At 34.2% G+C, this 21,235-nt stretch overlaps 2 protein-coding genes across 2 annotated transcripts; both read right to left on the reverse strand.

Moving 5' to 3' along the window:
• Nucleotides 1–7,371: 7,371 nt before the first annotated feature.
• LOC137822963 (subtilisin-like serine-protease S) lies at nt 7,372–11,492 on the reverse strand. Its single transcript, XM_090297336.1, has 10 exons — nt 11,386–11,492; nt 11,174–11,265; nt 10,941–11,038; nt 10,557–10,709; nt 10,368–10,479; nt 9,364–9,904; nt 9,166–9,260; nt 8,803–9,042; nt 8,213–8,685; nt 7,372–8,117 (listed from the first exon to the last, which is right to left on the reverse strand). The coding sequence occupies exons 1-10, from the start codon at nt 11,464–11,466 to the stop codon at nt 7,570–7,572; spliced, it is 2,433 nt and encodes an 810-aa protein (XP_090153462.1). The 5' UTR covers nt 11,467–11,492; the 3' UTR covers nt 7,372–7,569.
• Nucleotides 11,493–12,852: 1,360 nt separating this feature from the next.
• Nucleotides 12,853–20,433, reverse strand: LOC137838591 (protein SUPPRESSOR OF K(+) TRANSPORT GROWTH DEFECT 1). Its single transcript, XM_068647854.2, has 8 exons — nt 19,593–20,433; nt 19,372–19,477; nt 15,028–15,226; nt 13,869–13,937; nt 13,713–13,787; nt 13,505–13,603; nt 13,257–13,412; nt 12,853–13,152 (listed from the first exon to the last, which is right to left on the reverse strand). Exons 1-8 carry the CDS (start codon nt 20,068–20,070, stop codon nt 13,027–13,029), a joined length of 1,308 nt encoding a protein of 435 aa, XP_068503955.2. The 5' UTR covers nt 20,071–20,433; the 3' UTR covers nt 12,853–13,026.
• Between the last annotated feature and the right edge of the window lie 802 nt (nt 20,434–21,235).

Raw genomic sequence — 21,235 nt, forward strand, 5'->3', positions numbered from 1 at the left:
TACGCTTTGATTGATAAAGTGAGAGGTTGCGCAAGGTTCTTTAACTTGTGAGTATTGTAACTGAAGTGGAAGTTAAACGATATTTGTTTGTGCTCATGTAGAAATAGACTCAGATGTTGCACGAGAGAAGATTATGGAATTGATTGATTCAGGAAACATTGTTCCGTTCCCCCAAACAAACTAACACGAACACAATTTCTCTCTCTCTCTCTCTAACCATTAAGGAATAAAAGTGTTCATTGCTTGTCAGTGTCTTTGACATTAGATTCTTTTGAAAGCTTTCATTTTGAGCATATGGGCATCTCTTCCCCTTGCTTTTTCTTTGATTATTCCATCTGAGTCGGTCTCATTTTGCTCACTTTGGTTTGGTTTGTTCCTATTTTATCTGATTCAAGAAAATTGAACAACTAAGGTGTGAAACGCAACTGGATGGTTCTCAAAGTGATTCTCATCAGCAATTGCTAAAAAATGAGGTAACTTTTTGGTTTCCAATGATATTTATTCTTTTGGGATTATGATTGAAAGAATGAGAGAAACCCTAACTCCCAAATTTTACTAATCTATGCCAAAGCCCTTACTTGCCATCTCACACAACATCAAATCTCATTTTTCTTTTAATTCACAGTCCACATCAACAATTCTTTCTGTCAAATAAGCACCAGTTGACGTCGTTGAGAAAAAGTTAACAGAAATGACCCATTTAAGTACTTTTTAAAAAATAAAGGAACAAAATTGAATTTTTGAAAAACCACGGTACTAAATTGGATATTAACACTAAATGTAGGAACCAATAAGGTAATCATACCTTATTTTAACAATTTTTATTCATAAATTATGAAAAATGCACAATGGTTATCTTTCATAAAAGGATAATAAAAAAATAGAAATAAAACAACTAACATATATTTTTATAATTTATCAAAATCAAATCCATTTTTCATACATATATTTTACCACCAATAATTTTATCTCTAATAATTATAGTAAAAATAACATTTTTTCTAAATCATTCACTTGTAAACTTGTTTTATTCGAAATCTTGTTTTATTCGAAAACCATTTGCTTTATCAATGTTGCTTAAAAACATTGTAATATTATTATAATAAAAAAACATATAAAAAAACTGATCATGTTTCTACATAATTGATTGTGGAAGTTAAAACAAGTTCCAATCACATATTTTGTACAACATTATCAATCAATTATATGCCTAACTTAATTGATTACATTATGGTGGCATTAAAATTTGTCATGCTTTTGTATTTAATACCAAGAGAAAAGAGAAAAGTTTGTTGAATTGGTCCTGTAAATTTTTTTATGCTTTCTCCATATATACTCATCCAAACTTGTGTCTTTCCTTATTTTTCTTCCTGCTCCATCCCTCATTAATGGCTGTAAAACCTGTATGCTGGGATGTAGGGAATTGATTTGCTTGCTTAAGATCCACTTTTCTAATGTTAAAATAATGTTTGTCCAGAAAAAGTCACATCCAAGAAGCATATATTAATCCACAATTGTTAATTTAAAATACTGTATGAATTATGTTCATAAAAAAAAATTTCAACATCTCATCAGAATAAAACTACACAATTTAAGAATTTTGATTATTAAATTAGTTATTTTCTAACTAAGACCATAAATCTTAATAATGTCATCACGCTATTATTAATTAAATTTGAAGGATTAATCTATTACTAAAAGAGTATATTTTATATTTTTAAGGAGTATCGATATATTAACAACTAACAATAAGGTATTCTATAATATAACTATTCAAAATAGAAGGAAACGTGAAGAGATGGATAAATTTTAAAAGATTGTAAATCGGTATATTTTACCATAGAGTTGTCAAAAGTAATATTTTTTTCATTCTAAAATCCTCAAATTCACCTATCAAATTAAATGTATACATCAATTAGATTAAACAAAAAATTAAACGAATTCTGATATATTGAGAATCCTAATCCTATATTGTACGTCCCACATCGATTAGATATTAAAGCTTTTCATAGTATATAAGTGGGTGTAAAATTGACTCCATGAGTCAGTTTTATAGGATTGAGTTAAACTTAAAGTCTACTTCTTAATATGGTATCAGAGTCATTTCGAATTTATCCTAGCGAGTGTTTGTTAGGCTTATCAGCCATTCACTATTGGACCATTATCAAACCACCCATAATATATAAATTGGTGTATTTCACTATTCCAGTTGTGAAGTAGATTAGAAAAAGACATATAAAAAAAATAGATTAGATAAATAACTAATTTTGACTCTCACTATTTTTGTGGTTTTTTTTTCTCAATCTCTTTGTTAATAGGCAAAAGATCAATTGGCACAGCAATTGGTCACAGTTGACAGTTCCATTGAAGCATCCACATTTTGTTGACCTTTTTGCTTCTCTTTTCAACATCTAAATGTTTGATTCAAATGGATAAATTATGCAAACATTATTTGGTTGGTCGTAGGTAGGTAGGTAGGTCGATCCAATTATTTGACTGTAGACAGAAACAAAAGAACTTTTTTTTCCTTACCCAGAAAAGGAAATTTTTAAAATATTCAGAATCATGAATTAGTATGCACCGATTCATCATGATGATTCTTAATAATTTATAGTTATATAAAATATTCTGTCAACATTAATTTTTAATTACACTGAATACTTCTCATTTCTATAATGAGCAATGTTACTTTAACTCATAAAGTGTAAATTCTATTTGAATATCACTTCAGTCTCTATATATAACTCTTTGAGAAATATTCTTGTCTGTTTTTTTAAAGACACAATCTTGTACTTACTTATAATACATATAAACAATCTAAATTAATATTATTTAAATATAATTTCTGTATATTGATACTAATTAAAAAATAATATTTTCTTTTAAGTTTATTTGTTATAAAGAAATTATTTTTTTTATGAACAAAAATAAGTTTAAACTTTTTCATTAAAAGTATGAAAAAAATGAGAGATAGAGTGAAAGGAACAAAAATGATAGAGGAAGCACTTGAGTAATGGATTTGGTCCAGATTTTTGCACATGTTGTTAGGCAAGTGCTTCCTGCACCAATGCACCCAATTTTAGTTGAAAGACAAAAAGGTCCTTCAATAAAATGGGTACATATAAAAATACATTCCAGACACTCTTTTTCGAAATATGTTTTCAGATTTTCTTTTTCCAAAATAAATTTTTTGTATTACAGATTTTCTTATCCGAAATGGGATTTTAACTTTTGTTTCTGGATTTTTATTTCCAGAACATAATAATCTTTTTCAAATTTATTTTTTCAAAATATATTATTTTCAATTTTGGATTTTATTTTCAGAATGAAGGACATTTTCGGAAATTTAAAACTGTGTTGGGTGCAGGTTAAAAAAATTGGGGATAGGAAGCAATTGCCATGTTAAAATGAACCCAATTTAAAATGAACATACTGCATTGGTTCAGGAAATTACTTTCTGAACCCCAAGGCTTCTTTCGGCACATTTATGGAGTATTAGAAAGATTTAAACCATGCTTTAAATTTTTTGAATGTATAATTTAGAAATACTTTTGAAATATATTTTTAGATCCATAAATATATTTTGTATAATTTATAAATATATTCAAAATATATTAATGAATTTTTAAATTATATAATCTAAAATATATTATAAATTATATATTTTTTAATTTTTAGATTGTATAATCTAAAGATGTATTTAAGTTTAATTTTAAGATTTTTGAATTACGTAATCTAAAATACAATGCCCAAAATTTCTTTGGCATCTTTTTGCTCTTAAGTATTTATCGAACCATGTCGAGAATGGTTTGGTTCTTCCTCTTCGCCACACCATTTTGTTGAGAAGTGGGTGCGGTTAGAAATCGCCTTATGCCTTGCTCCTCGCAATACTCCATGATAGTCGTCAAAGTATACTCGCCACCTCTATCAGATCGTATAGTTTTGATCTGTCTATCAGTTTCCTTCTCGACCATCACTTTGAACTTTTGAACACCTCGAATGCCTCGGATTTTTTCTTTAAAAAAATAAACCCAAGTTTTTCGTATGAAATACCTTTTACGACTGAAGGATTTTGGAGTAATTGGCCCACATATGTCGGTATGAATCAATTTGAGAGGTTGCTTAGCCCAATATTGAGCCTTATTTGGAAACAAGGTTCTCACATGCTTGCTGAGCATATATTCTTCACAAAATTTTCCCTCATAGTCCATGTTGGGTAGCCTGTGCACCATATTCTTCTTCCCTAACTATTTTAGACCACCATGATGTAGGTGACCAAAATGGAGATGCCACTGCGATGCCTTATCTTCTATGTTGACTTGCAAACATTTTTCTTGTATGCTTCTTAAATTCAGCTTGTACATTCGATTTCTTGCCATCTCGATTCGAGCAACCAAACGCCCTTACTTATTCTTCAAGTGTAGTAGCCGATCTTTTAAAAATATCGAGTAACCTTTCTCTGTGAGTTGCCCCATACTCAAAATGTTGATCTTGAGGTATGACGTAATAAACATCTTGGAGTGACTCAATTAAGCCATCTTTTTGTAAGTAACAAACCGTACCTTGGCCTTTGACTTCCACCTTTGATGCATCTCCAAATGACACATGACCATCTTTAATCTTTTGCATCTCTTTGAATAGGTACTCGTGACCGCACATATGGTTGCTTGCTCTCGAGTCGAGGTACCACAAAGTGTCATTGTTAATGTTGACTTCATTTTTGAGCCATCAAGAGAACACCTTCATTTGTTTCGTCTTCCAAGGCTAGGTTGGTTGTCTCTTCTATCTTTATATTGGATCGACAATCTTTTGCAAAATTCTCCACTTTACCACAATTATAACATTTGTCGGAGTTGCAATCCTTCACATAGTGATCATATTTGTGACATTTGTAGCACTTGATATTGGAGTAATTTGATCGACCGCCTCTTCCTCGACCACGTCCTCTTCCACGCTAATTTGGTTGGCTCAACTGTTCCTTCTCCTTATAGTACCCTTCATGACTGGTGCCTTTACCACCACGACCATTTCCATGACTTCCATGGCCACGCCCTTTACTTCTAGAGTTTTGATGATAGAGTACCTTTTTGTCTTTGATTGACGCCTTGGTTTGAAGTGCTTGCTCGAGTGTTTCCTCCTCCTTCTTCTTCTTCCGTTACTCGTGTGTCTCGAGTGAACCGGCGAGCTCGTCAACAGTGAGCGTCGTTAGGTCCTTTGACTCTTCTATTGCGCACACAATACTCTCAAAATTATCGGTTAATGTTCTTAAAATCTTCTCCACAACTCGTGCATCGGTCAACGTTTCACCTTTTCGGTTGAGTTGATTCACCACAGTCTGTACATGTGTAATGTAGTTAGATACACTTTACGACTCCATCATCTTCATGCTCTCCAACTTGCCACGAAGAGTTTGTAGACGCACTTGCTTAACTTAGTCAACTCCTTTGAACACCTTTTTAAAGATGTCCCACGCTTCTTTTGAAGTAGTTGCACTAGTAATCTTCTCAAAGCCCGACTCATCAACCGCTCAGAACAACATGTATAGTGTCGCCTTATCTTTTGATCGCATCTCTTTCAACGCCTTGGTTTGAGCTGCCTTGTAACCTGCAGTATCTGTTGGTTCTTCGAAACCTTCTTCGACCACCTCCCAAGCATCTTGAGAACTGAGAAGAGCTTTAATTTGAATGCTCAAGTTATCATATATGGTCGCCTTCGTTAACCATGGTAGCGGTATTTGACCCGTCACATTTGTCATTGACTCTGATACCAAATTGAAAAACAAACAACCACTCACACTTGGATTTTCTTTAAAGAGAAACTCTTCTTCTTATATTTCTCTATTATATTTCTTTCTGTGGTGCATATTACAACCGAGAGAACATCCTATTTATAGGCTTTAGAAAGCTCTTATAGAAAAATTTTCATTTAGCCTTAAAACCCCACTAACAACATAATTAAAATTTCACTCACAACTTTTAACCTATCTGAACTCTCGTTCTACTACTTTATAGTAACTACTAATTTTAAAACCCATAAATTAAATTTAACATGATCATCATTTGCTGGACTCATATTAGTATCTTTCACAACAACATTATTTGCGACTAATACAAATTATGTTTACAGTGCACAAGTTTCATTTCAATGTTCTTTTTCTTTTAAAACAAAAGCTATGGTGCTGGAAAAAAGTAAAATCCGCTAAGTATTAATTGAATTTACTGATGTCGACTTTCAGGATTCAAGAAGTACAAAACGGTGATCTCAAAGAATGAACAAACTAAGATTCCAAAGCACAGATAATGGTTTCGATGAAGTCAATCAAAGGAACCAAAGAAGATTCAACACTAAGAAGTTCTTCAAGATAAGGCTTGATAATTTCTTCCAATTATCTAGATTTTTAGTTTCCTTTTAGATAAAATATGCTTTTCTTCTAAATTATTCCTTAAAAGTGTCCACTTTATTACAGTAAAAGAAATTTGTTTGATTAAAAATTTGTGTTCACTTTGGATTATATTCATTTTAACTTAAATCTTTATATCCTTTGTTTTCGGGTAATAAAGAGGAGAAAAATTTAACCAAAATGGAAAATTGAAAATCACAATAACAGTTTAAAAACGTCAAGAACACAGCTTGGAGAAATATTCAGTGTACTTTGGAACTGTTTCTTCTCATGTGTCTTCTTTGAGAGTCAATCATGTCAGAAGACATTGGTCGAACATGTAAACAACCCTTCCTGCAAGAAATTGAACCATAGTTCACAACATTGGAGCTTGTACTTCATGTGATATTCAGCTATTAAAAGGTGCTTTACATATTTTCTTATTCAAAGTATTGTTATTAATTCAAGTAAGATTTGATTTCACTTCCATACCAAATTTAGAAAAAAAAAACGGACAATGTTATTAACATATTTAGTTGTTCTGTTTTAAGTTATTGAACTTTGTTTGCTTGACCAAACTTTCATTTTCTGTTTCAACTAGGTCTTAGTCTTTTTCTTATATCACTATGTATTTTATTCTCTAATACACAAGTTGTCATTCTCGGCGTGAGGGGTGTGTGTTGGAGATCCCACATCGACTAGAGATAATGACATTTAATTGTATAAAAGTGGGTGCAAACCTCACCTTATAAGCCGGTTTTATGAGGCTGATTTAGTCTTAAAGTTTACTTCTTAATAATTGAAACAATAAATTTTATTTGTAATTATGGTAAGGCAATATGCTTCTTGCTTCACGTTGATGATAATTGTTACATTACAGGTATAAGGGCCTACACTAACCTTTCAAAAACTAGACAAAGTTTAACCACAACAAACACATTGTGCTTACATAAAAATCACCTGGCTTTGACAAAGGTTAACCATCCAGAAAAAACACAATGATACAGTGGCAATACAATACTAATTATTTTTTCCATGATTCAGAGAACATTTGCACTGATGATCACAGGCACCTGACAATATTTGTTTGAGTTGAACCTTTCTTTTATTGCAGAAATGAAAGTGATATAAATAAATGCATTTTCTTAGGTGTAAACTCAATAATGGTAAGGACCAAGAAGCACTCCACATTAAGTAGAGAGTACATTGAGACCAATAGGACTCCTGACCCTATGTTTGCCATTATTCCATATCAAGGAGCCAAACACAAAGTTTCCATTGCTTTGCTTGAAAGGGAAGAAATCAATCCTGAAAGTTATCTTCTCCCCAGGTTTCCCGAACTTCAATTCTGCTGGAGTAACTGTAACCTTCACACCAGATGGATTTTCAATACTTGCAGAATACACTGTTGGCTCCTGACCATAATAAGTAACTGTACGATAAACTGATAAACTTCCATTCAAGTTGGACACACCAATTGAAGGATAATTGAAGTTGTAGGAAGCTGTAAGAGGTTTATGGCATTGAGTAAGATCCCCAGTGAGGTTTTTAAGTTGTGCTGGGCTTGCTCCATTGCTGCACAGAAAATTGAGAACATCTTGGGAATGAAATTCATATACTAATCCCGGATTGAGTGATGCAACTGGGTTAACATGTCCAGATCCATAGTCAAATGGTGTGGTTTGAGTTCCATTTGGATCTCGTCTTATGAGGTGGTGTGTGTTATCCGTAACTGTTGCTGTAACATTGGGAAAAAACGGTGATCACAATAATAAACATCTATTCTCATGACTTTGGTAGTTGCCGGGAACTTTTGAAGCATGAAAAACTTACCTGTTGTCATTATTGAAGACATTATGGCTGCAGGACCCCAAGATGGGTGGTGAGATTTTATAATTGCTGCAACTGCAGTTATGTGTGGGCAAGACATTGATGTTCCTGAAATGATGTTATAGTTGACAGGTCGTTGTTCAACTGTGGCATCAGTTCCTACTGGAGACCATGCTGCCAAAATATTCACTCCAGGTCCTGTGATATCTGGCTGCAGAGTTGGATTATAGCACACTATAGTTATCATACATGAGTATCTATGTCCTCTATATTCTTTCAGTGTCAACAAAAAAAGGTTAACTAGGAAGAATCCAGTCCATGCAGTCCAAACATATAGTCCAATGAGTCTAAGGAAACTTGCCTTAATAATGTCTGGTGTTATTATATTTGGCCCTATGGAAGAAAAAGCTGCCATTTCTGGTGCTGGTTTGGTACCAACTACAGTTACTGTTGGGATGATTCTTGCAGTGGGATTCCTGACATAATAAAGCATTAGTGTACGATGTTTTATGGATCAATCTTCTGACAATGAAGTGTGACTAACTTTGATATTAGAGATTTGTTTCTCTATTTGACAAACTTTTAAAACTCACTTATCTGTCTTTACATATGCTTGAAGCTCTTCTACAGCATCCTGACCAATGAGAGTGCTTGGGATGACAAATTGAAAACCAATATCTTTGGCATTATGATCAATAAGTATCATTCCAACACCCCCACCTTGCCTTATTTGTATAGCCTTCTCTTGTCTATCATCACTGAAATTCTCGATTGTACAGATCACAATTTTACCCTTGATTAAGGTAGGATTCAGAGTATTGTTCTTGCAGAAGCTGTTACATGGAGAAATCAAGGAAATAGGATTAAAAATTCAATCATGTCACTCTAGATGTCTTGGACTTAAAAACATTTAGCAACAACAAAGTTTGTGCTTAGCCAAATAACAAAGAGAATACCTTGCATTTATAGCTGGAACTCCAGCAGCTGCAGCAGCACTTCCATATATCAAACCATGCGAGTGCTTCATTTTTATTGGATTCAAAGAAGAACCCTGATGGCATTTATGAACCATTCTTAATTTCGTAACTAAGGTTGATATGCATTAGATGTATATTAGTGTTAAAATTTAGAAAATAGTTCGTTATTGACTTCACCTTTAAGACCTTTGAGTTACCAAGGTAGATATTTGAACTGAATTCCCTGTCTATAGAGCTAGCAGCAACAGTGAGGATCCAAGGAGCAACATTGCAGGCAGTACGTGGAAAAACTGAGTTTCCAGCTGAAGCAGAAACAAGAATACCCTTTTGAAAGGCATGGAATGTTCCTAAACTGACTGCATCTTCGAAGTAAATTGGCTGGGGAGGATTAGGACCAAGAGAAAGAGATAGTATGTCAACGCCGTCATGGATAGCATCATCCACTGCTGAAAGAATATCAGCATCACTGCAAAACCCAAACCAACAGGCCTTGTAGATGGAAAGTCTAGCACTTGGGGCACCACCTCTAGCTGTTCCTTTGGCAATGCCAAATAAGCTGGCATTAGCAACAGTGGACCCTGCTATTGTGGAAGCTGTGTGTGTTCCATGTCCATCACTATCTCGAGCTGACCGGAAAAATATCTTACTGCCAAAACCGTCTAGAGGACCATTTTCTGCTTCAAACCCTTTTGAATAGAACCGAGCACCAATAATTTTCCTGAAAAATCCAAACTCCAGGTGAGTGACATAGTTATCAAATGACAATCTGTACATATCTATAGCATAGCACAAGTTTCTGCCATAAACCTGCTATCGAAAAAGTTTAGCCTATGGGGTGTGGGAACATGAATACTTGTATGATGAATCTGAACACATTCATTCATGTAAGAGAATGCTATGAACTTTGAAAGCGTGGATAATATGGATAATACACTGGTCCATCTACCTTGTGCTGAAATCTAGTTTTTCTTATTAGAAGAATTAGGTTGGCAAAGTTAGAAGTAGAAATCTAGACCACTTTGTCATAGACATCCTAATAGCGTGTCACATATTTTAAACTATTAGGTGAAAACATGTGACTGATTTTACATTAAGCTTTAACAGCTTCAAATGCATAATTTATTTACTTCAATATAGTAATCCATCTTAAAAGCAGTCTATGATGGATTTTGAATTCTTACTTGTTGCAATTGGCTAGTGTAAACTTATCACCAGCAACACACTCTCCTTTGAATTTTTTGGGCACGGGACCTACTCCATGATCGGTGAAGCTTTCCGATTCTGGCCAGATTCCTGAAAACCAATGTTGTTGAGTCACTCATTTTTAATCAAAATGACAGAAAAAAAGAGTGTAAAAAGAAAGTATTAACCAGAGTCAATGACGCCAACAATGACTTCGGATGCGGTGTCTAATGCTTTAGGATTGCTCAAGTAGATAGTATCCAATCCAAGAAAATCCCAAGAATGTGTTGTGTGGAGTTTATTCATTTTGCTCTCAAAAACGGACACTACAGATTTATGTTCTGAAACACAATTCAAAAACGTTGTTCAGAGCCTGAGCAAGTAAATGGTTGGTGGATTCCATATAGAATATGTTTTTTCACTCTGAAACTTGAGCAAATACAACTCCAAATTGGAGCCACATATTTTAAATTGAGAAGCCATTTTCAAAATAGTGAATTAGTCCTCATTGTTTCCTTATCCAATATAGTGGAAAGATGAAGACAGAAGCATATAACACTTGAATACAATACCTGCAAGTTGATGAGCTTGCTCAGGTGTAATCATAGCTGAGAAGCCTTGAAAGCTTTTAGAGTAATGGTGGATGGTTGTTGCCTTTGCTTCACTCAGACTGAAAAGGTGAAAGAAATGTACACAGGAAGTCCATTTTGGCCAAAATTAGTCCTTTTCCAAATAAATTAAAATTAGAAGAACACTGATAGTTAGAATTAATTCCATGAATTCTATCTCAAATTGGGTGACATGCCTTCCAGTAACTGAAGCTAATATCTCATGGTTTGCTCTGATTACGGATTCTGAATTAGGGTGTGAATGATCTCCCATATAAATTATATGATGCTGTATCAAAGCAAATCCAAGAGTTAGTTTAGAGCTTCTATTGTAGCTCAGAGGCTGTGCATGCATGCAACTCTCGTAGACACCATGCATGCATCAAGTCCAAGTGAATATGCTCCTTACCTTCGGGGTGGATCCATTTACCAAAGTATACCAAATGAAAAGGAGAAGGGAGGAATAGCCTAAAACTTTGGTAAACCCCATGATACACTGAAAGGGTCCAGAATAGAAAGCTGAATGTGAAAATGGTGACTAATTTTATGGTTGGTGATTCGTCCATTTTATAGCCAAAACTGACAAACTCACTTGCCCTGACATATAAAAAATTCAGTTGCCGGCTTTATATTTTTCTGTTTATTACTTGGTGGGATTCTTTAGAAAGTAAAATGACATTCACAAAAGGAGATAAGATGAATATATATATATATATTTAACGAACTAACAGCATTTGGACGAATTATAAACAGCAATTATTGGATTCAAACTTGTATCATTCACAGCTGCATTGTAGAGAACTAACACAAATTGTCCAATATTTAAAACATAAAAGGACGATGGGTCTTCCATTTGTCTGAATTTGAGAGTGTTATTAGCAACCACAAATGGCATATGCTCACCCAGATACCAAAAGCTACAGTACAATAGAGTCTTTTAGAAAGAAAAAAAACAAACTATAGTTCTTTACTGCATGCTTCTTCCAAAGATACTCCGTTATTCAATTGTTTCTGCTATAGGTGTTTATGAGTTAGATCAGATTTTGAAAAAAAAGAATCCAGAACAATCTATTTTCATTGGTTCAGATTGGTTTGATTTTTCAAAAAAAAAAATGCAAAATCCAAATCAAACCGGTTCAATAAAAAAAGAATCGGTTTAATTTGAAATAATTCAATCATATATGTAAATACACAATTTTGTCTTAAGATAACTACAATTTTGTCAAAAAAACTCAGAGTTCTATCATTAAGAAAAATAAACTACTTTTATAAGTTAAATAATAAGAAAAATTATAAAATTCATATATTCATATCAGAAAATAGTTAATAGTAAAAAAAAAGCAGCACTAAGAATCCGAACAAACGTGTCCAGATTTACGTTGGCATACCAAGTAGAAATGATTGAATCCTTCTACTGAGGTTTTCTTGCTTAACACTAGTTTTTCATCTGCATCACAAACTATTTTGAATTTATATGTCCATTTGGCTGATCACCTCCCTCACACTTAGAACTGATCGTAACCTGACAGGTTACACGTTACTTCAAATCATCATGTGATTGAAACAAAGAGGTGACTGAAAAGTTATCTGTTTCTGTTGTTGACTTCTAACTCTGTCAAGAAACCTTGCCAAGAATGTTTTCACATAGGTGAATCACACCTTATACAATTTACATGCTCTTTTAGGAGTAATTTGCAGTGTAAACTAATCTCACATCTGGTTGAACAATCTGTTGAAAACTATATTTTATGGTTAAATTAGTCTGTCTGTTACAGCTTGGTGAAGCACAGCAGCTGAAATTCCCAACTCCCCTAGAATTTGAAAAAAACACTCAAACCTAAAAAGAATCCTACATTGAAATGCAGACAAACATGAGTAACCATCACCACATATTCACATGAAATTTATTTTTCTGATAATTTCAGACTGTTTTTATACACAATTTATGAGAAGTAAAATTATGCATTTCACTTGATCCAATAGTTCTGTAAATTACAAATCATAACATGTTTAAACTAGTGCAGATAGTCGAAGAAAAATTCCGTCAGAATTATCCTTCCTCTCCGAACTCCTTTGTGAATCTCTCATGAACATCGAGGTCGGCCTTGCTTACAGTGGGTCTTTGTCTAGCAAGTACTTTGTCAAAATCTGTCCTCGATATAGGTGGTGGCAGGATCTGTAGAGCAAACAGGAACATAAAAATTATTACTCTTCAATAATGAGTTAGAAAATGAAATTTTGGAGTCCTACTGTGATCAAAATCTGCATCAGCTTGAATACCTGTGAAGCAAGTCCTTTCGCAGCAAGCTCCTGCATTGTAATTTGTATTGCACTTTGTTGCTTTGGTCCACATGGAATCCACATACCCTCAGAATTCTTAAAGAAAAACATGGCATCTTGGGTTTTGCGAACAGGTTCAAATAAAACATCTTTCACCTGTAGAATAGGTACAATTACCTTTACCTTGAAATTCATCTAAATAAAAATTATCATTGTAACCAGGTATTTCACATAGAAGTCCAACTTACACAGACAGATATATCTGAACCTGAAAACCCCCCTGTCTTGCGAGCCAAATGTTCAAAATCGCTTTCGGTCAAATTATGGGGAGTATCTCCTAGGTGAACCTGTTCAATTTATCAACCAAGAAAAAGGCATAGTAAGACCGTTTGCTAGGTTCACAATACATAATAAGACCAATCCTTCGATGAACATCATCGTGTATAATGCCCATACCTTGAACATGTGTTGGCGAGCCTTCAAATCTGGTAGGGGTATGTATATTCGCTTATCAAAACGTCGCCTTATTGCCTACAATAACAACTCGATTAATCAAAATAGTATCCCGTTGACTCAGAAAAGAATTAGTAACCAGAACTATTTTGTTCTTACCTGGTCTAGAGCATAAGGTGTATTTGTAGCTGCTAGAACAAGAACCTTCTGATCATTGTGTCCTACACCCTACAACGTAAATAAAGTGGAAAACCTACATTATGATGGAAACCTTGAATCTTCTGAATTAGTACAATAAGGGTGCATAATAACATTAATTACAGGGGGAGGGGATAGTTCGAACACTACTTTTTGAAAAAAAAGATACTAGCTACTGTGTTCAGCCTAATAAAAAAAAGCTAAATATGACAAAGACTCGAGTCATTAATCAAAAAGTGCGTGCAACTTTCTATATGGCTAAAAATCATCCAATATGTTACTTTACAGATTCTTTTACAGTAAAAAAAAGGGTAGTAATACTATAACCAAATCTAGGCCTGGCCAGTCAAGTGATTATGGATGCCAAAAAAAAAACAACTGCAAATGTTCACACGACTAAAATATTGAATAATTTATGTCAAGAGTCACAATTTCAGGAAACAAGGAAATACAAAAAAGAAGATAATGTAGATATAAGGCAATTTGCACAATGGTGGAATACTATGAGAAATTTGTAGAATACATCATGTATAACAGTCCTTTCTACATAAAACATGAATCACACAATATCATTCAACTCAATTAAAGACCAAATCTTCAAAGATATTATTTGTCATATGATTCTTCTTAAAAATTCCTTTTATGTCCTTCTTGGTTACTGTTGTTAGGCATAAACTCACTGCACTAGTCCTAGCTATTATAAAACAATAATTATTAAAAAAAATAGGACTAGTATAGATAGTATTACTCCAGCTAATATGAAAAGGCCACTAACCCAAAGAAGCAACAAACTAATATTCTAAGATTTTACAAAATATTCTAAGACAAAAATGATTTAATGAGATATTTTAAAGACATCCCAACATCAAAAGTTAATGTGTCACATAGCTCTAGATGGCTTATTAAAGGAAACAAAAGAGACCCAAAAACTATTGATAAGGAGATGAACCTTAATTAGTTCAACCTTGTTCTTCTAATAAAGTAAGGATAATTCATCAACATCCTAAACCGGTCTACAAGCTTCTTCACTAGTTCCGCAGAATGCAATTCAGATGTAAACTAAAAAATATTGATCTAATGAACATATCCCCATACCGACTTGACACCATAAATTTATTACCTGCATCTGAACCAGAACTTCAGTTTTAATTCGTCTTGAAGCCTCACTCTCATTACCCTCTCCACGCTGACCACACAAAGAATCTATTTCATCAATGAATATGATAGATGGTGCACTTTCACGAGCCATTTCGAAAAGATTTGAAACCAGCTTTTCACTTTCACCCATCCACTTTGAAACCAGGTCTGATGAAGAAACACTGGAGAAGAACTCAAAAGTTAAAAAATGCTGCAAAAAAATGCCCACCTAAGCACTCACGTTTACAACCTTATTTTTCCATATAAAATCACTGAAGACATAACTGTTTGATTTGCATGCACAAGCACGAGGAACTAAATCAATCATAATCAAGAATATGTGCAAAGCAATGTCACTCATTGAAAATTTTAACAATAACAATGTTGATGATGTGCAATCATCCGTATGGACACACATTCATAAACCAAACTTAGTGTGTGTTTCATTTCGCATTGGATAATCCAAGATCTGTTAGAAACCAGAGTAACAGCATAAAGACTCACAACTAAAATAAAAGTTGAAAAAGGAGTAAAATAGACATTAACCAATAATGTAGCTTTACTAAAGGAAAGAAAAATTGCAATACCTCTGTCGCTTCAAGGAGAAAACAATAGCACTATCTCTTGGAAATAAGAAAAGCAAATACTAGGAAAACCTTAAAGGAGAAACTATTTTTCCTTTCTAATTTTGGTTTACTAGGAAATACTAGGAAAGCCTTCGACCTTTTGGAAGTTCAACAAGTGTTCATGTCTTGTTTCTAAGAAAAGCCTCTATTTCTTCTTGCATTGTCATCATCCACAAAGAAGCATCTTAACTACTCACATTCTCTTGAAAAGTTGAAGGCTTTCCTTCATTTAGAAGACGATACGCATCATGGTTTGTCATAACATATTGTGAGTGTTAAGATGGTTTAACTTTTTCTCATGTTGATCATCAGAGCCCTCCATTACTAATCTCATTTGGCTTTTGTTCTTCATGCTCATGTTCTAACTGAGAAGAATCATTTGAAAGTTTCTTCTCTATCTGCGCAATGTCCCTTCTATACCTATCATTTGTATGCTCATTTTGCAATTCAATTTTTTCAAAAACTACATCTCTGCTACCAACAACCTTGTAGATACTTAGATACCACTAGCGATACCCCTTTCATATTGTTAGCATAGTCCAAGAATATAGATTTTGGATCCAACTTTGTTCTTTCTTGGGAGTTAAACATCACGGACACAGGACAACAAAATACATGTAAGAAAGAACAACGAGTTGGTTTGTCTTTCCACATCTCCATCAATGTCTTCAAACCAATTGTTGACAATGATCAATTTATCACGTAACAAACAGTTGTAACTTGTAACTGCTTTTATCTAGAAAGGCTTGATCACTCTCGTTCTAGCATAGCTCTTGTCTGTCCATAACAGTTTTGTTCACCTACTCTACCATAACATTTTGTTGAGATGTATGTGGAACATAAAATTGTCTTTGCAATACCCACTTGCTTGCAAAATGCTAAAAAATCTCCATCTATATATTTATTTCCATTAATTGTCCTTAAGCACTTGATTCTTTTCCCAGTTTCAAGCTCTACTCGTGCTTTGAATTCCTTGAATACAGGAAGCACATATGACTTTATCTTGATGGACTACCAATGAATGATTCATAACATTTTGCTCCTCCAAGGGATAATATTGGTGATTCCTACACATCAAAATGAATATAGTCTACTAGTATGTGTTTGTTTCTAGTAGTACGTTAGCCAACTTTAATCTATGTTGTTTGCTTATCACATAGTGCTCATGGAAAGGTAAAGTAACCTCTTTGAGGCTGAGTAAGAGATTACATTCCACATGGATTTTCAAACCTTGCTCTAACATATGATCAAGTTTGTAATGTCACATCATTATTGTTTCTTCTTAACTTGTTGATCCAACTGTTGTATATACTTATTGCAACATATCTCCTAAAAGCACGTATAAATTTGCCATGATTTTCTCTGCATCAGTACCAAATTTCCTCCCACCACCTTTAAAATCTCACCTTCAATATGGATCTTACACCCAAGGTCATCTAATTTCCCAATTAGCAATAGATTCTTCTTCCAAGTCCTTCATATGTCATACCCCTTGAACTGTGTATACAATACCATCATACAATTTTATCTTGACAGTACTGACTCCAAGTGCGTCTAAGGCATGATCATTTCCCATGAACACAAATCCACCTGAGATCAATTCATAAGTGTAAAATCTATCCCGATGTGGAGTCAAGTGTCAAGTTGCACCTGATTCCACTATCCACCTATGATGTAACTGATTTTTCACCATTAGAACTTATTACTGCTTCGTTAACTAGAATATCTTCATCTTTTGAGGTACTTGCAACACAACCTTGTGAGGTTAATGCTATAGAGTTCTTTCCTCCAATCTTCCTATGTCAACAATTTTTCTTTGTGTGTCCTCTCTTGCCATAATGGCATTTGATATTCTTCTTACTTAGAAACTTTGATCCACCAAGAGTTTGACTTCTACTAGAGCCATAGAGTTCTTTCCTCCAATCTTCCTATGTCAACAATTTTTCTTTGTGTCCTCTCTTGCCACAATGGCATTTGATATTCTTCTTACTTAGAAACTTTGATCCACCATGAGTTTGACTTCTACTAGAGCCACATTCTATCGTACAAATTAGGTAAACTCAAAAGTAGAAGCTTTACACATTCATTTTCAACTATGTTAAATTTTTTGCTGAAAGCTACACAAATAACATTCAAATTGTTGATATGGTCTATCATTGATGTATACTCACTCATTCAAAGAGTACAGTGTTTTCTCTTCAAGAATATTCTTGTGTGAAGTGACTTAACCTCGCACAATTTGATTAGAGTGTCACAACTCTCCTTAGCAGTAGTCTTTTTCGCAATGCTAGACAAAACCACATTTCTCATTGCTGAGTGCAAATTTGCGATAACATTGTCTTAATTTCTTTCCACCATTGATTCATGATGTTCATGGGTCTTTCTTCAATTGCATCTCCACAATTGTCTTTTGTCAAAATTGTTTTAGTCTTCAACTTCCACAATGAGAAATTATTCTCATTGAACATCACTATCTCATATTTTACTGTCATAGTTAACCGACTTTTCGCTATGAATAGTACCATTAACCAACACACCAAGTAAGTTCCTATGAAAAAGAAGTAGGTCACTAATGGAGACACTTAAATATCAAGCTTTTCTTTTGTCAAAACCTTTTTAAACATACACAGTCACACTACCACACCTTTTACCAGTAAGAGGAATAATTATTTTCTTCTGTGAAAGATTAGACTAGTAGCAATCATAGAACTTACTAAGATTTATTCACAACACTATTCCAGAATCAATAGCAGCAATATAAATCAGCAACCAAACTCTGATAGCACTTTAAGTACCAGAGTAACAACATAGGAACTCAACTAAAATAAAAGATGAAAAGATGTACATAACATATAATAGACAACAATGTAATTTTTAAGAAGAAATGCAATACCCTTCTCTCTAAATCCAAGGAGAAAAATAACACTGTTCTGTGAGAACCTTCAAGGAAAAAAAAAATTCCTCTCTTCATTTTTCTCAAGCACTAAGGTAGAAAAAAGAAAAGGAAATGATTTTGGTGTGTCTTACTATGACAACACTATGTTCCATTTGTAACAAGGAAGTGCACCACAGTAAATTTTCTCTTATGTGGGACTTCTGTTCTCACAAAATCATGTTGAAATTTCAACTAATGTGAATTAATTTAATGTTCACATGTTCGGTTTGATGTTAAGGATTCGATTTTGGATCTAGAATTGCTTTTGAGTTGAAGCAACTTCAGCTAATTTCTTGTTGAATTAAAAGAAATATATTGAATTACTAAGTGAGTGTTTGGATCAACGTTGACAAACTTGATAGTTTGATGAATTGATTGTGGTAAAACTGATTGTAAAGTGGAGAGATTTACATTTAGATATTTTTATTATAAAAGCAGGTTAGCATTATTAAAACTTAGTATAATTATTTTTATCCAAATGCGAAAACTATCCAAAGTTGTTTCAACTCATGATCAATACTAGACCCATAATAAATTCCTCAACGTGAAACCAAACACACAAATTAATCTAAAATCACATTAACTGGTGGTATCTCAACATGATTGTGGAAAATCCAAGATGAAACCAAACAAACACAAAGTTTTGCCGGTAACTTGCTTTTAACACAGAAACATCCAAATCGCATCACTCCAAAATCAATTTTGCAAAACATCACCCAAACACATCCATAATCAAGCTTAAACATCTGAAAACCAATAAACCCACCTGAAGAACGTAGAATCAGCTTCTGTTGCAACAGCCTTGGCCAAATACGATTTACCCGTCCCCGGTGGTCCGTACAACAAAAACGCTCTCCAAGGTCGTCGTTTACCTGAACCAACCAAACCATTCCACCAAACAACAGAAAATTCAAATTTCAAGTCCCAGGTTACAACATCACCGTTCCCTCAATCGCATAATCAAAAACTAAAAAGTCAAAACCTCACCGGTGAAAAACTGAGGAAACTTCACGGGCAAGATAACCGCTTCCTGAAGAGCTTGTTTGGCGCTCTCCAACCCCGCCACGTCGTTCCACTTCACGTCGGGCTTTTCCCTAACGATGGCGGAGTTGAGCCCGGCCCGGAGCTTGGCCTGTTCAGGATCCTCTCCGTCACCGCCTGCGCCGTCCTTGGGCTTGGTCTTGGTCTTGGGCCTGGTCGCGACGGCAGCATCCCCGGAAGAAGGTGGGACGCTAGGCCCATCGTCGAGAACGGCCCGGATCTCCTCGGCCCGACGCAGGTACTCGGTGAATTTCTGCGTGATTGCCTCCTTGATCTTAGGGTTCTTCTCATACTTGAGGTGCGTTTTGAAGTACTCCAACGCGTTCATGTAAAGTTGGAACGCTTTGGCGTAATTACCTTTGTTGTCTTCATCCACCGCTTGCTTCACGTACTCTATTGCTTGTTCTTTGAAATTGCTATACATTTTCTTCTTCTTCTTCTTCGGTGAATTTTTTTTTTTGGGGTTCTGAATGATCTGATGAAGAAGAAGAAGAAAAGGATGCGCGTGGAATGAGAAAGCGTTTGGGTTGGTTGGGCGAGTCAGAGAAGGTTCTTCCGTCGAACCTTCCTTCTCAAGGAATCGGACTTCGTGAATTCGCGAGTTTATGTATATTCGTCAATTGGAATCCTTGGATGAAGATCGAACGGTCTGTGTTTCAGATTCGTATTTTGAGTTTGATTTATTCATACGAAACAATAACTGTTTGATCTTTATCCAACGGTTGTGCTGTTTGCGTCTGCTATTGCGTGCGTAGGTTGAGTGCAGGGAACCCTGTCTCGCCTGCGTAATGCGTTGCGTTTCATTCTTTATTTTTTTTATAGTTTAATGTGAAAATGTGCATGTAGATGGGTCCAGTTACTTTTCATAAACTTATCATGTTCAACAATAAACATTTTATTTTTCTTTCTGTGTGATTTGTTATGGATTTTTTCAGGGCTTCACTGGTTGTTTCAAATTTTAAAATAATATTAGTTGTAACCTCCTAATTAAAGTAGCTAACAATAATAACTTTTAATAGCTCAAAATTCATTTTTATTCAGAAATAATAGAAGGATTTAGATGCAAAAATAATAAGTTACTCAAAGACACATTTATCCATGCTAAATTTCATTTTAACATGTCTCATACTTACTACACACAAACATGTTATATAGTAATTTAAGTATAATGTGAACTTTTCTTTGAAGTCTTACTAGATGCAAGATCATTCATTACTCAATAATCATTTACATCAAAATTTTATTCAAGATGAACGTTTTAACTATCAAATGGAATATTTACTCCTTAAAAAACACGTATTATTGTTAGGAATAGTAGTTATAACTGCATATATAATTATGCAGTTTTGGGTTTTACAAATATCTTATTCTTTTGTGTATTTTACATTTTTATGCATTGAATAGTACTCTTTTTTTATATTTTTCTCTTTCTCTCTCACATCTTTATATGGTATACAAAGCATGACTTTATCATCATCCATTCTTACTAGTTCTGAAAATTTTTCTTCCAAAACTATGACCCTTATTCCTCATACCTTTCTTACTCTCATACCCTTGAAACTTGACACTGATAATTTCTTAGTTTGGAG

The sequence above is a fragment of the Phaseolus vulgaris genome, chromosome 11 (genome assembly GCF_051622355.1).
Source record: "Phaseolus vulgaris cultivar YP4 chromosome 11, ASM5162235v1, whole genome shotgun sequence".
In the NCBI taxonomy this organism is placed as follows: domain Eukaryota; kingdom Viridiplantae; phylum Streptophyta; class Magnoliopsida; order Fabales; family Fabaceae; genus Phaseolus; species Phaseolus vulgaris.

Coding starts and splice junctions, on each gene's coding strand:
- LOC137822963 (XM_090297336.1), bottom strand. CDS start 11,466: ATGGGGTTTACCAAAGTTTTAGGCTATTCCTCCCTTCTCCTTTTCATT. Junction 10,480..10,556: donor TGTTGGCGTCATTGACTCTG/GTTAATACTTTC, acceptor ATTGGTTTTCAG/GAATCTGGCCAGAATCGGAA. Junction 9,261..9,363: donor GTAACTCAAAGGTCTTAAAG/GTGAAGTCAATA, acceptor AAATGCCATCAG/GGTTCTTCTTTGAATCCAAT.
- LOC137838591 (XM_068647854.2), bottom strand. CDS start 20,070: ATGTATAGCAATTTCAAAGAACAAGCAATAGAGTACGTGAAGCAAGCG. Junction 13,604..13,712: donor CTCGCCAACACATGTTCAAG/GTATGGGCATTA, acceptor TAAATTGAACAG/GTTCACCTAGGAGATACTCC. Junction 13,153..13,256: donor CGAAAGGACTTGCTTCACAG/GTATTCAAGCTG, acceptor TTTGCTCTACAG/ATCCTGCCACCACCTATATC.